Raw genomic sequence first — 14,806 nt, forward strand, 5'->3', positions numbered from 1 at the left:
TTATTTAATCGAATAAAGTGATCTTTGACTTGACTTGACCTTGATGAAGTAAGGAGGGGGTTTAGCTTGGAAGAGGGGGAGTGAACAAATTGGCATTACGGTAAAGGAGCGAAATCTCCTCAGCTCAATACAGGCAGCTTTTTACCAAGTTCCAAATATGCTCACTTTCTTACAAGATTTGCTTAGGTTACTTTATATGCGAAGGGTTGATGTAACTACATGTTGTGTGTGTGGTGCAGGCTTCCATTGGGCTTAACGAATGTACTATCAAAGCGTGCCTTTCTCTAACTACCCATACATTACCCCATCTCTCCTGACTAGTGTGTTACTAAAGGGGGTCGCCATCAATCCCGCGCCAGTTCAAGCAAATTTCGCCGTGAAACTCAATAAGATGCACCGAGTATTTGACTCGTGACCCAAGTTTTTCCAGCAAGGGTGTATGCATGTGATTTTCACGTAGTGATGTTTTGATAGACATTGATAGGTGTGTTCATACTACTATTTTTAAAATGTTGGAAATTCTAACAAAGGAACATGAATTTCAAGGTTAAGGGCACTGTCCCCACGAGTGGTGTTTTAATATGATTGATAAACCAGTTGCATCGCACCCAATAGGCTGGGAAAGTGTAAAGATAGCAATGTTTTAACACACAAGAAAACGCAAGATAATTTCAACTGTTCTGCGTTCCAGTTTTATTTTCACTTGTATATTCTATTTCTTCACTTGCAGATCCAATTTGGAGTGTGATTACAGGACCTTTGTATTATTACAAATTATAGGTGTACTAATCCTATATACAGATTAAGTTATATTAGAAAGGGAGTAAGACAAGGGATCTAATAGTCCTGAAGAAAGCCGGGAGAGAGATGATATCCGGCTGAAACATGTCGACTTCTATGCAGAACGGAGGGGTGAATGGTGCATAATTCACTCACTTAACTGTCATCCTTTGGTAGAGCGATACCTTTTAGCCCTAACAGGGGAATCCGTGAATAAAATGGATATTTGGATATTTCTTAGTTTTAACTCATTGTCTGCACTTACTTTTGTTTAGATCCTGTCATTAGCTTTGTTTGTATTGTCTTCCCCACCCTATTGCTCCACTTCTAGCGTTGGTCTGCGCAGAGGTGTCTGTAGCAGCCCCTATGATGAAGCATGCCTCAAACTTTTGTGGGTGAGGGCCGTTTTTTCAAAACATTGCACTTCGCTATAATTTATTTTTCTCATAAAGAGCGATCTATATGTCCTTACTTCCTAGTGTGTGATTAGGTATACCCTGAGGAGGGTGAAGTAAGGTTATTTCCTCCTCCCACTTTTCTTGTGTGAAGCTGTATTTGGAGTTACCCATATTATCATGTGATTTGGATGGCGTTTTGCTAAACTTACTCTTTCTTGCAGACAGGATTGCTTTTGAAGCCAAAAATGCAGAGAAATTCAGTTGATAATAGCAAATGATCTACTGTTTTATGTTCCCATACTTCTCCCAATAAAAAAGGGAAAACACTTGTGTGGCTGGGTGTAGCGCCTATGACATAATAGACTGCAAAACGTAACTTGGCAACATCCTGTTGACCGATTTTGGTAATCTCCCTCCAAAGAGTCAATGAACTCCAAGCACTTTTAAGAGAAACCATTTATAAAAGTACCCAAGGTTTGATTAGTATTACCCATATACCTTTCGTTTTCTACATAGAGTTGCCTCACCTTTCCACATTGTTCAATCATATTGTTAGGTCTCGGCTAAAAGACGCGCGTAAGCGCGTCTCCGCCGAGATCTTATGTCAGGGACGATGCTTCCCAGGAGACAGGGTCTGTCGCGCGCTCTGCCTCTCTGGAGGCGATTTCCGCTGGCCACGCGCTCGCGAACGCGCTCAGCTGCTGTCTCCTGGGAAGCAGATACACCACACGCGCATGCGCAGAAACAGCGACAGACACACACGAGCGCTCATGCACGCACGCACCCACACATACAGCGAACCCAGCGTCGCATGCATACACACACACACGTGCACCGAGCATCCCCCCCCACCCCTCCGTCGTCGCACCCCTCCCCTCCGCCGTCGCACCCCGCCCCCCACCCCTCCGCCGTCGCGCACACACACACGCAGACATACAGGCATTCTCTCCCCCCCCCCCCCCGCTCCGCTCACCGGTCAAAGGCCCTCCGGACACGCAGACATACAGGCATTCTCTCCCCCCCCCCCCCCCCCCCCCCCCCCGCCGCTCCGCTCACCGGTCAAAGGCCCTCCGACCGCGGGGCTCTCCCTCGGTGCTCCTCCAGGCACTCCGTGGGCGCGGGCTTCACAAAACGGAAGTCCCGCCCCACGATAGGTTTCGTTTTCTCAGTCCCGCCCCACGTTAGGCAAATGAAACAAGTGCATGCTCTCTCCCTGCAAATCAAAGAAGTGCAGGCTCGCTCACTGCGAATGAAAGAAGTGCACATACTCAGTGCCTGACAGTGCCTCAGAGTTTAAAGCGCTGATTGTACACCACTGAGCACGTGCACAGGAAAGCTGTCTTCTTCCACAACAAGGAGTACATGCATCACACCTCGTCCTTTATCAATAATAAATTCACCGCCGTGCAGCTGCGCACTGCATGTTTCCAGGATCGGCTTGCAGTGTAGTGCAGTGCGGCCTCGTGTGCACCAGTATGAGCTCAGGCCACTATTAAGCCAATAATTCAACACCTCGCGTTCCACATTGCCATAACCCACGCGCCACTGCAGTTAACCAGCGCCAGCACAGAGACCAGTGCAGCGGGCGATGTGAAACCACACAGCTGGACCGCCAGGCCGCACACTCAGTACTCACTGCCAGCACCCTCCTCACTTCCGCCCGTGCCCCCTCCGCCGCCCTGCTCCAGGGCACCCCAGTACTTCTCAGCGCGGAATACCCTGGTGAATGCACGCCACTGCCGCCAGTATTGCGCGGCTCAGTGACGTAGCGAGGATTCCACGGACCCCGGTGCTACCGCGCCTGCTGCGCCATTCCCAGCAGCGCCCCTGCTCTCACATAGAACTCAGTGTCTGGAAGCGATCACGAGCAGTGGGATGGACAGGCTCGCCCAGGCTGGCAGTGTCCATACCCGTGGTGCCCAGCTCCAGAATGCAGTGTCTGGAAGCCCTCACACGCCGTGACAGGCGGGCACTCTCTGCCAGTATCCCCTTGCCAACTGTCTGCTGAGCCCGATTAGCACTCTTTAATTAATCTGCGAGGCTGCAGGGAGGCGCTGACCTGTTCACACTCACAGTGACCCTGCCCCACCCGCGTCCTGCCCTCCCTCTCCAGGAATGGGGACTCCCTCTGGGGAAGCCCGCTCTGTGCCAGGCCCAGCCGCCAGACACACGGAGGTGGAGAACGGCTGCTGCCCAGACACGCAGGGAGTGACCACGGACACGGCTGCCAGCACCACACTGCGCACAGCGCGCCCTCCAATCACGCGGCGGCCGGTCAGGATGCGACCCTGCGGGCACCGGAGGGCACCCCGCGGCGCAGTCTGTGGGAGTCCCGCTCGGGCACTCCCTGCTACCAGCGCCCCCTGCCAGCTTCGAGCGGATCTTTAATGGTATTTAGAACTACATGCATACACCATCTTCAATAAAGTCATTGCACATTTTCAGTAACACCTAAAAATGCATTTAACATAGTGAAAAGAGGCACTGGGCGTCCACACAGAAAGCCAACACTCCCCACAGGGCTTTCATGAACTGCTGCCCCCTCCCGCCAGCAGCCCAACTCAGATTGAATCATTCCCGCCGGCAGGTTTACTCCGTCGGAGGCTCACGCTGTGTGCTCACTCACTGCCATGCTCACTCACCACTGGGCTCACTCCATATCAAGCTCTCTGATTGGACTCGCTCACCAACAGCCTCACTCCGCGCTGTCTTCAGTCACTGCAGAGTAGTGAGTGCAGAGTAGTGAGTGCAGAGTGCAGAGTAGTGAGTGCAGAGTGCAGAGTAGTGAGTGCAGAGTGCAGAGTAGTGAGTGCAGAGTAGTGAGTGCAGAGTAGTGAGTGCAGAGTAGTGAGTGCAGAGTAGTGAGTGCAGAGTAGTGAGTGCAGAGTAGTGAGTGCAGAGTAGTGAGTGCAGAGTGCAGAGTAGTGAGTGCAGAGTAGTGAGTAGTGAGTGCAGAGTGCAGAGTAGTGAGTGCAGAGTAGTGAGTGCAGAGTAGTGAGTGCAGAGTAGTGAGTGTGCAGAGTAGTGAGTAGTGAGTGCAGAGTAGTGAGTGCAGAGTAGTGAGTGCAGAGTAGTGAGTGTGCAGAGTAGTGAGTGCAGAGTAGTGAGTGCAGAGTAGTGAGTGCAGAGTAGTGAGTGTGCAGAGTAGTGAGTGCAGAGTAGTGAGTGTGCAGAGTAGTGAGTGTGCAGAGTAGTGAGTGTGCAGAGCAGTGAGTGCAGGTGCAGAGTGGTGTGTATTGGCAATGTAAATGACAATGCCATTTATTTATGATTTAAAAAAAAAAAAGAAATGTCATGAGCAATGCCAATTGCTCTACCTTTAATGATGCCGAGACCATTGCATTGCAAATGCTTGTTTTTAATTTGTTTTTCTGAAAGCCCCATTTTCTCAGGAAAAGGCCTTTGTGTACCTTAGATGTCAGGAGAGCTATCATGTACTAAGTAGATCATTCTAAAACAGTATAGTTGCGAAACCAAGCAGCTGTTTGTTTTATTTACCTGGTAACATCTCAGCAACCTGTATCAAAAGCTAGTTCAGCCAGATGGATTTTTGGGTGCATTTAAATGTGTTATACCCAAGCCAAACACACACTGCATAGCACTCCTACAGCAAGTACCATGCACAAGAAAAGTTCCTCAGTGGCACTTCTAGGAAACATCCCATGAGCGGACATGTGCAAAGCTGTGGCTAAAAACTAAAATGTATGCGGATGGTGATAGTGGGCCCTCTATTGTTGGCTGTTACCTGAAATAGTGATCCCTAATGAGTCGGTTTGTTACCAATAACATTGATCATGATCAACTAATAAATAAAAACTTTTACCCCTCCTGCAGTACCCACACAGCATCAGCTTAACTATTTCCTTGACTAACTATGATAATACTGTTCCCAAATACAGATATGGCACTAAAACTAGGACCAAGATTATTCATAAAGTGTACACATTGTCCATGCAGTGCAGATGGAAAGATCAAAGGAAGCATAGGATTCACTTGATTCTTGGACGTGACATCACTCAAGATATAATTTTATGAATATTAAAAAGTGAACTGTATCATGGGGATGTGTGTTTCAGAAGTTTGATGCTCCAAGGAAAAATCCAGCAGGACATGCTCATGACTTTTTTTTAAATTAAATGTTGGCTTAGACCTTACACAACTCTCCGTAATGTGATGTATTGAACCAAAAAGCTGCAGTTCCCATTAACAAGAGCAATGTTTTCAAGGACTTTATAGCTCAGTGACAGTGGAAAAGGTGGACACATTTGATTTTGCATTCTAATGCCAGTACCAAATACTTAGTCCTAAATGCTTCAATCAGTTTAGTCCAATACTAATCAATAGCCCTTCTGACCCTAAATGATATCCTTTGCCTTGCACATCAGTGCTGAGACTGTAGAAGTAGAAGGGAACCCTGTGTATTGCAGTACTATTCCGGAGACCTTCCGCAAACTCTGACTAGATGCCATCTTGAGAAGTTGGTTCTGTATTTAAAAGGTTCTGGATCACCAATCTGGTAAAAGCAATAACTAAGAAGCATGGCAACCAATGCCAATATCGGGACTTCATTACTCTGTTTGGGTAAGGGTCTCTGTTTTCCTGCAATCCATTTTCATCATTAAGTCATAGAGGTCAAAGTTCTCGTAATCTTCTACTGTCTAGAGCTGCCAGATTAAGGATTTCCCTCCCTGTACCATTTTCTTACCCCCGGAGAATTGTGTATTCCATTTTAGAACAGCCATGAAACACACTGTTCCCTACAGAACTGTGCTAAGTGGGAGTTAGCAACAGACTTGATGTTTAGTTCTTTGAACGTGCCTATTGCTTAACTCAGGATCTTATGTGTTTACTCTTCCTATTTCTTTTAGTTACTGGTTCTTTATCCATTAACCTTCTCGTTCTCATTATCTCCATTATTCAGCAAGCTGACAGGGATTGGTACATGATGGATGAGGGCCATGACGACTTCCACAACCCTCTGGCGTACTCTTCGGAGGAGTATGTGAAAAAGCGGGAGCAGCACTTGCAGAAACAAACGCAGAAACGCATCTCTGCACAGAGACGTCAAATTAATGAGGTATGATCTATGTATAGGATGGTGAATACTGTGATGTGATGAGCAGAAATAAACCTCACTACATGGATAAAGTTGGGGGCTCATGGTGCCTCAGTTTATGTGCTTAATTTATATGTAAAAGCCATTTTCTGTAAAATTATTTATTTGCAAACTCAAATATCTGTACCTAGCCTTGCGATAAAAGCCCAGAACAGAATAGAGGCATTGTACTTGTATCACACTTTTGTGAATGTCCTGCACTTCAATACTTGTGAGGAAAGAATTATTAGGAGTGCTGTATCACAATGTGATAATTGATTTGTACAAAGAAACAACTAAATACATAATTTAAACATTCTTACAGCTACTTAACACATGGAGGAATTCATCCACCGCAACACCTTCCAATCGGGATTAAGGAAAGGTTGTAGCACTCAAATTGCTATGTTATCTATATATCTGATGACGTTCTCAGAACCTTAGATGAAAGCGACTCCTACCTAGTAATCCTACTTCGCTTATCGGCGACATTTGACACAGTAAGCATCCAACTTTACTTGAACGCCTCAAGAACTGCACTAGTATCAATGGCACAGGCTTGAGGTGGTACGTGTCCTATCTGCAACATCGCTTTCCGCAAATAAAAATCAACAGTTGTGTGTCTCAGCCTGCACCAGCACCACAAGGTTTACTACAGAGCTCAATCCTCTCACCATCCTTATTTAATCTTTTCATGGAACCCCTCACAGTGATGCTGAACCAAGCGGGGGTTAAATAGCACCTATATGCCAACAACACAATAGTGTTCTACAAAATAAGTTCACCCAGAGTCATCTGGCATCTGAACGCCACACTAACTAAGATGCCTACCAGGTTAAGCACCAACCACCTAAAGCTGAACCCCAGCAAGACTGAACTACTCCCTTTCCCTAAAAATAAACCTTTACCAGGTCAAGAATGGCTCAAGAATTTGGCTGCATAAAACTGTTCTCTTTTACTTTCCAACTCCGTAAAGTCCTCGGATTCACCTTGGCAAAAACATGTTAATGTTGGAGCACATCAACATCTCAGCCAAAGGAGCACTGTGCACATTAAAACATCTGAAGAAAATCAAACCATTTATTGCCCCTGATGATCTTAACATGGTAGTGCAATCACTAGTCCTCACGAAACTTGACTATGACAAAGCCATCATCTCTGGGATGCTGAAAAGTCACCTTGTGCCCCTATGAGCAACTCTCAATGCAGCTGCCACATTCCTCATTAGAATCAAATGGTTAGATTGCATCTCACCACCCTCAAGAGTTTCAGTTGGCTTCCCATAGTAGGAAGATGCATCTTCAAGACAGCTTGTATCACCCACAAAGACCTGCATACAAAACCCCCCAAAATACCTTGAAACCAAACTATCTAGAGCAGGAAGAGACCAGGCCCTGAGAAAATCAACATCACTTCTTCTCATACCACCAAAGATGAAGATGAAATCATCCAAGGCGCGCTCTTTCTCAGGAAATTTTCCTAGCATTTGGAGCTAACTCCCTACGCTTCTCCTCTGCAAACCCTCTTTTTTATGCTTCAAACAGGATTTTAAATCTCTGCTGCTTAACTGTTACTTCAATACACTCCCAAGATGATACGCGTCTTCCAAAGATCCAACCCCTTTTGACAGGATCCTTCTAATCTTTGGGCTGTCGCTAATGCTACTACGTCAGTGCTGTATGTTATATGCTTTTTTTGACTGCTTTAACCCTCCTGTATCTGTTTTCTTCTATACCTGTAAAGCGCTCTGATACCTTCGGGTCCAGCTAGCGCTATATAAAACTCAACAATAAATAAAATGAATAAAATAAGTCTACCTGCAGATTCCTCACCTTTGAATATTCCCCAGGCGCTGGATTGGTCTGGAAACTTCGGCAATAGCTCTCCAATCGGGTACGGAGACATGATGACATCAACAAGGTCAAATAGTGCAGGGATTGTTTGGTCAGTTCCGTTTTTTCCATGCCTTTCACTGCATTTGGAGGTTAATACTCTAACATTCTGTGGAGAAATTTTTTCTCACAATCTGTTTGTCAAGTGGTGCAGGTAGGGACATGTCACTTCTGAAAGGGAAGGTTTCAAGTACTGTTGCTGATGCTACTACCAAATTTCTATCACTGGCCCACATGACAACTGTATCTGGTCGTTGTGTGCCCTCTGCCAGCAGATGCTCTTGAAGGCCTTCATGGAGCGCAGGGTCAAACATCTGAAGAGGACCTTTGGGGATGCCGCAAGACAAGGTCACGTTCGAGTCAGGGGCTAAGTCCAGGTCACCTTCAAGTTCGTCTTGGCAAACCAGGTCTTCAAAGTAGAAGCGGAGGCCCAGAAAGAAGCAGAAGGAAAAAAGCATTCATTTTCTCCTCAAAGGTTAAATTCGACAGGTAAGTCCAGGCCCTCTCAAGCTGGACTGAATGGAGTGTCACCAGCACCACAACCTGACCCAACCCTGCTGTCTCCACTCCCACCTCATTCTCCTCATCCATCGGCATTGTTACCTTCTTTTCTGGTGTATCTGGTTTGGGACGGATACATCAGCCTACATGCAGGATGTCTTTAGGAGTGCAGTCGTCCCCTCTGGAGTGTCTGCTGACCCATACGACCTTATCACAGGTTTGGCCTTAGTGCAATATAAATTCGATTTGGCGCTTCTTTGAGGCTTGAGTAACAAAGCCTTTGTTATTCTAAGTAATGTAATTTTTAAAATCTTAAAGTGAACATATGATAGTAGAAAATTGCCCTCTTCTGAGCTATGCCTGTAGCTATACCACATAGAATTTTCAAGAAACTATTTTGGTATGTTCTGGAATACATATGGGATTACATGTATGCAAGGTCAGCTTATACATTCCTGGAACTTCTGCTGTAGGACAAATGGCTTGCTGCACCAGGTGTTCATTTCTATTTCTGGCGGCCTTTGTCAAGAGAATCAAGAAACAAAAGTTTTTTTCAAACCATTTATTGACATTTATGCCTGTTCTCTGAGAATTTTTGCAGTACAGCATAAAGTATGGCGATACGTTATCAGTATTACGAACTTCACACTTTACAGGCTGATTTATATATATTGTAATTGTAAACAGTAAAAAAGATATGACGGTTCTCTGTTAGCCTTTTCGGCCTATACAGTACATATTTAGGATTTGAAGGATTGAGATCTGAGGTCTAGATTAATGTAACTGGAAGTAGTTGGGTAGATCATTAATGTTAGGAATCCGTATTACAACTCCTGTGTGTAAACAAGCAAAATGTAACTGAAAGGTAATAATGGGCTTTTATTTGGGGGCACCTTGTACTTGAGCTCTAGCCATACGTGTATCAGTCAGGCATCGGAAAAGGGGAGGCAAATGGCAACCCAATAAGATCAGACTTGTAATTGTCTGTTTGTGCTCTGGAATTCTGGTCTGTCATCCTCCACCCCCACATAGGCAGACAGGACTAATGCCCAATTATCCTCGATAGGCAAAAGACTAAAGCTAGCAATTTAATGTCTTCATGCAATACTGAATAATCATTTTACTTGTTGAAGTGCAGTCAGCGGGAATTAAGCGAAATGCATGCATGTATTGTTCATGCATATGCATTTATATATATGTATGTACGTATAAAGTAGGGATGGGCTGAACTCACGTAGTTTCACTCTGGAATTCTGGATAGTTCAATAAAAATTCAGTGCAATTCTGTGGAGTTCCATCAACGGACAGAAAATATGCACTTTGTGATTAATTTAGTGCTGGTAGCACGAACAGCGCTGAAAAATCACTGTGAAAGGCAGTATGCAAGAGTCTGTCCATTCAAGATGATTTTTCTGTTGCTCGAGTAGAAAATCTACTTGAGTGGCAGCAAATCTACTTGAGGAGCAGCTGTCTGACCACGACTGCCTGCGTTAGATAATCATGCAATGGGACACAAAACCGCGCTCACATTCCTGAAGCCTTGCGGGAAAAAAATTCCACCATGTAGAGCTTGGCAGAATTTGGCTGGAGCTCTGCATTACAAGAGTAGCACAGAATGAAAAATTTCCTGGCAATCTTAATGGAAAGTTTCAATTTGTTTAATGACTCTGAGGCGAGGATTATGCTGTTCTTTTTTCACTTTATTAAACAGCAGCCATTAGAAGTCAAGTAAAACAAAACTACTATTCCCATGGAACATGGGGAATACACAGTTAAAACAAGAGAGTGACCAGGATAGAGCGTCCAGGCCCTCTGCACCAATCACAGGTCTCCAGGATGCCGATAGTCCTCTTCAATATTAATTCCTCCTCTTTCGTCGCTCGAGTTCTGCCATCAAGGACGCTTCATGAATCTTGGTTATTAGAGTCGCTTGCATAAAATCAATGGCATAGCATAAGCGAAGAAAATGGCTAAGGCTTAACCCTGTAGGAGAAAAGCATCCCAAGAACATTCATAGAAGAACTATCAAAATGCATAAACATAATCCGTAAAAGAGTTTACTTACCCCAGTACGTGGGTGGGTAGGACACCAATGTAACTTGTACCCTGGGTAGGATAATCCTCGCCTCCAAGTCCTTAATAGAATTGAAACTTTCCGTTACGATAGCTAGGCAATTTTTTATTCTATGTCAGGAACAGAGGCGAGGATTATGCTTGTTTAAAGCTTGCTCACGACCAAGTGAGCCATGTCAATAACCAGTTTGAAGTAAAATCGCTTAAAGGTAGAGTCTGAAGACCAGTCTGCGGCATTTAGAAAGTCTTCCAGACAAGCTTCCAGGGTAAATGAATTGGAGGCCATTGCTTCTCTAGTAGAGTGAGCCCCGAATGCACGTAGATCTATACCGGCTTCCTGCATCACTCACCTAACCCAACAGGCAGTAGTGGGGGAAGACACTTCCTTTTAGGGCTTCTTGAGCGCGATGTGTAACTGGTGCTCTCCTGGAGGTTGAAAGTCGCATCTCCTCCTAAGCTTTGAGGCAAGACACAACACGCAACTTTGGGGAGTCCGTGAAAGCGGGGTAAGAGATGGATTTCGTCCCTCACTTAGTGCGCCGACAGATGGTGAAGATAACCCCCGTTGGGGAGAATATCCTACCTGAGATATCCAGGGCCCTGTCATCTGAAACCCGTCTACAACAGACCAAGCACAGAAGCATGGCCAGCTTCGCCGAGTGTCTCTTCCTAGAGAAGAATCTGTCTGGCTGGCAGGACAGAAACCTGACCTGATTAATTTCCCAGCGCTGTGAATATTGAGGCTCCGAGGCAAAGAAAGGCATATTCCCCAGAGAAGGCGACAAACCAAGGGGTGCTCCCCCACCGGAGAGCCATCCACCACAGCATGGCCAGCTGAGATGGCCGAACGAAAAGTATTGATTGTTTTGTAAGCCAGGCCTTCCTCCGCGAGGGCGGCCAAATACCAACTATACCATCTTCTCCAAGTGGAGCGGTAGCGCTTGACAGTACTGTCGCCCCAGGCCTTGGACATGAATTTCTCAGCCGCTCACGAAAGGCCTGGGACCGCCCATCGTCCCCTGTAATCCACCACGCCATCAGGGAGTCTTGCGCAATCAGTGGATGGGGATCCTTGTCTGGATTGAGAAGGAGAGTTGGAAATCGGGGGAGAGAGGTGGGAGAATCCCAAGAAAGTTCCAGAAGAACTGGAAACCAAACTTACGATCTCCAAATCAGCGAGATGAGCACCACATCCGTTCTCTGGTGTCGAACCTGAGCCGAGACCCATGCTATCATGGCGAATGGAGAAAAGGCATAACCGGTTTCCTCCTGCCAGTTCTGCATGAACGCATCCGTCCTCTCCGCAAGAGGATCCGGTCTCCAGTTGAAGAATCTGGGAAGCTGGTGATCCAGGCGAGAGGCAAAGATATCCATCGAAAAAGGACCTCAGATGCTCTGGAGATCTGCAAACACTCCCACGTGCAACTTCCAGAGACTCACGCCGTGAAAGTGGCGTGACTGGAAGTCCGCCACCTGGTTGTCGCAACCCGGAAGGTACTCCGCCGTAACGGAGTTCTGATGATCCAGACAGTACTGCCAGAAATTTACCACGAGATCGGCTAGAGCTTTCAACTGCTTGCCCCAAAGATGGTTGAAATACCGGACCGCTGAAATATTGTCCATTTTGAGAAAAACGCACTTGGTCAAACACTGGATTGCGAACGAGCCTGCTAAGAGCTCCAGACAGTTGATGTGTAAACATTGTTCGCGTGGTTACCACACACCCCCCGTGGTGAAGTCTCCACACCTGCGCCCCGGCCGGAGGTGCTCGCGTCTGATTCAATAATGATATCAGGTGTGGAACCGAAAATTGCCCGCCCATTCCAGGCTTCCATGTTGGTGAGCCACCACTGGAGCTCCTCTCTGGCATCCGCCGAGAGCCTCACTTTCTGTGAGTAAGAAAGGCCTCTGCGCAGGTGGGCTCTGTAGTGGAGCGGTCCTGGAAATATAGCCCTGGATCGAGGCTAAAAGAAGGCCCACTATACAGGCAATTGCCTGAGAGAGACCTGTAAAGCGCTCTGATACCTTCGGGTCCAGCTAGCGCTATATAAAACTCAACAATAAATAAATAAATAAATAAATTTGCGTTTGGGCAAGGGATCTCCGAATTTTGTGTTGGATCTTTGTCATTTTGCGAGACGGGAGGCTGAGAATAGACTCTACGGAGTCTATTAAGAAACCAAGAAAAACGACCTTCTGAGCCACAATCGGAGTGGACTTGACCTCGTTGATTACAAATCCGAGGCTCAGACGGAGATTGACCGCGGTCTGTAGCTGACGCGAGAGAGCATGGGGGCACTGGGCCAACAGAAGAATGTTGTCCAGATAGACGATGAGCCTCATACCCGACGCTCGCTGGTGCTGAGAACCTTGGTAAAACACCAAGGGGCAGATGATAGACCGAACGGGAGAGTTGTGAATTTATGCGTCTGTTCCTCCAGTGAAATTGCAGAAACTGCTGGTGAGGCGGGAAGATGGGGATCGTGAGGTAGGCGTCCTTGAGGTCGAGACGCGCAATCCAGTCGTTGGGCCGGATTATATCGCGATGCAGATGGATTCCTTCCATCTTCAAGTGGCGGTAAATCAGCCACTTATTAAACTCTTGCATGTTGATGACTGGTCGCTGACCCCCGTCTGTCTTGTCCACCAGGAAGAGGTTGCTGATAACACCTCTGGGATGGGGCAGGGTTTCTGCAATCGCTCCCATGTCCAGAAGAGACTGGATCTCCTGGTTGACCAAAGCGGCATCTGCGGTTGAAAAACAGAGCGTGTGCGGGGCAACAGATTGTGAAGGTACCCCGTGAAAGTCTATGTGAAAACCTTGTATGGTTTGCAAAACCCAGGCGTCCCCCATGATGGACGTCCAACATGTCAGCACAGAGTTTCTGCGCATCAGGAGTGGGCGCTTGGACGGGAGGGCCACCAAGGGCGCGACGGGCCAACCTCGTCTTCGGTGTCCGCTTGATCACCGCCTGTCTGATCACCGTCCGTCTGATCACCGTCCCCTGGGGCAGTGGTTGTTGCTGGGGGAGCAGTACTTGCCAGAAAAGCCTGCGTGAGGCGGTCAAAAGCATCTGGGTCCACCCCGTTGTCTTTAGTTCACTTAGCAGGTGGGGCCTGCTTATAGGCGGTGGGCTCGCTGGAAGGAGAAGGGGACGGAAAGGCCTTGGCGGCCCTGGCCAACTTGACGCAGGCCTGGTTAATTTAGCGATACAGGCGCTCCTCAAGGGGCATCATTGCTTGTTCTACCACTTTGTGGAGGGAGGCATCCTCTGCGTCAAAGAACTCCTCAGTCCCACTGTAGGGCGGTAAATTGGTCCTCCTCCCACTGATCATCTTGGTAAACGTCATCCTGGTAAGTATCCATTGGGGCCAGGAGACAGTAGTGCGCCAGGTAAGTAGTGGTTAGGTAGAGGGCGATACCTCAGTTGCAGGGGGGGGGGGGTGTCAGCCTGAGGTTAGGGCGGGCAGAGCTCACAGTTTAGAAAGGCAATAAGCCCGGAACCCAAACCGCTCTGGTGCAACTATTTAAGGGGAGCCTGCCTCAGAAGGGTTCCAGAGATACTGACTCGCCTGAGCGAGCGTGTACAGGCTTAAGAATACAGACCCCCGGGCAGGGAAACTGCCCAACAAACTGCTTAATTGCAGATACTGACCCGAACAGGCGTTCAGCGGGCGTGAGGATGAAAAAATGCTGCCTAATGGCAGTGAAGCAGACCCGAATCAGCGGGTGTAATGATGCAGGCGGGACAAGGCTCTTCACGGTGTTGCGGCTTGGAATCCAGGAATGCACGGAATCTAAGCACGAAAGCCGCAGGCTGGCGCGCACCTAGGCGCCCTCTAGCGGTGGGAGGAATTCACCACGAGCCTGCACCGGTACATGTGGCTGCTAGGGAGTTGAAGCGCTCCCACGGCTGGACTCTAGTCAGCCGAATAGCGGGTGACTTGTGATTGCCTACAAAGGAAAATCTAATTTTTTTAACCAAAATAAAAGCCTACAAAAGCATAAAAAACAACGTGAGCCTACGCGCTGCAGCAGATGAGACTCCCGACACGCGTGCCCTCCC

The 14,806-nt window shown here is 47.4% G+C and overlaps 1 protein-coding gene across 2 annotated transcripts in view; it reads left to right on the top strand.

Annotated features, from left to right (window-relative positions):
• DHX38 (DEAH-box helicase 38) overlaps positions 1 to 14,806 on the top strand; it is a 1,070,683-nt gene that overhangs the window by 379,059 nt on the left and 676,818 nt on the right. For both annotated transcript variants that reach the window (XM_086945550.1, XM_086945552.1), the window contains exon 8: positions 6,100 to 6,255. In XM_086945550.1, the coding sequence (XP_086801676.1) occupies positions 6,100 to 6,255 (156 nt within the window). The remainder of the gene's footprint in view (positions 1 to 6,099; positions 6,256 to 14,806) is intronic.

The sequence above is a fragment of the Lissotriton vulgaris genome, chromosome 12 (genome assembly GCF_964263255.1).
Source record: "Lissotriton vulgaris chromosome 12, aLisVul1.2, whole genome shotgun sequence".
Lineage (NCBI taxonomy): Eukaryota > Metazoa > Chordata > Amphibia > Caudata > Salamandridae > Lissotriton > Lissotriton vulgaris.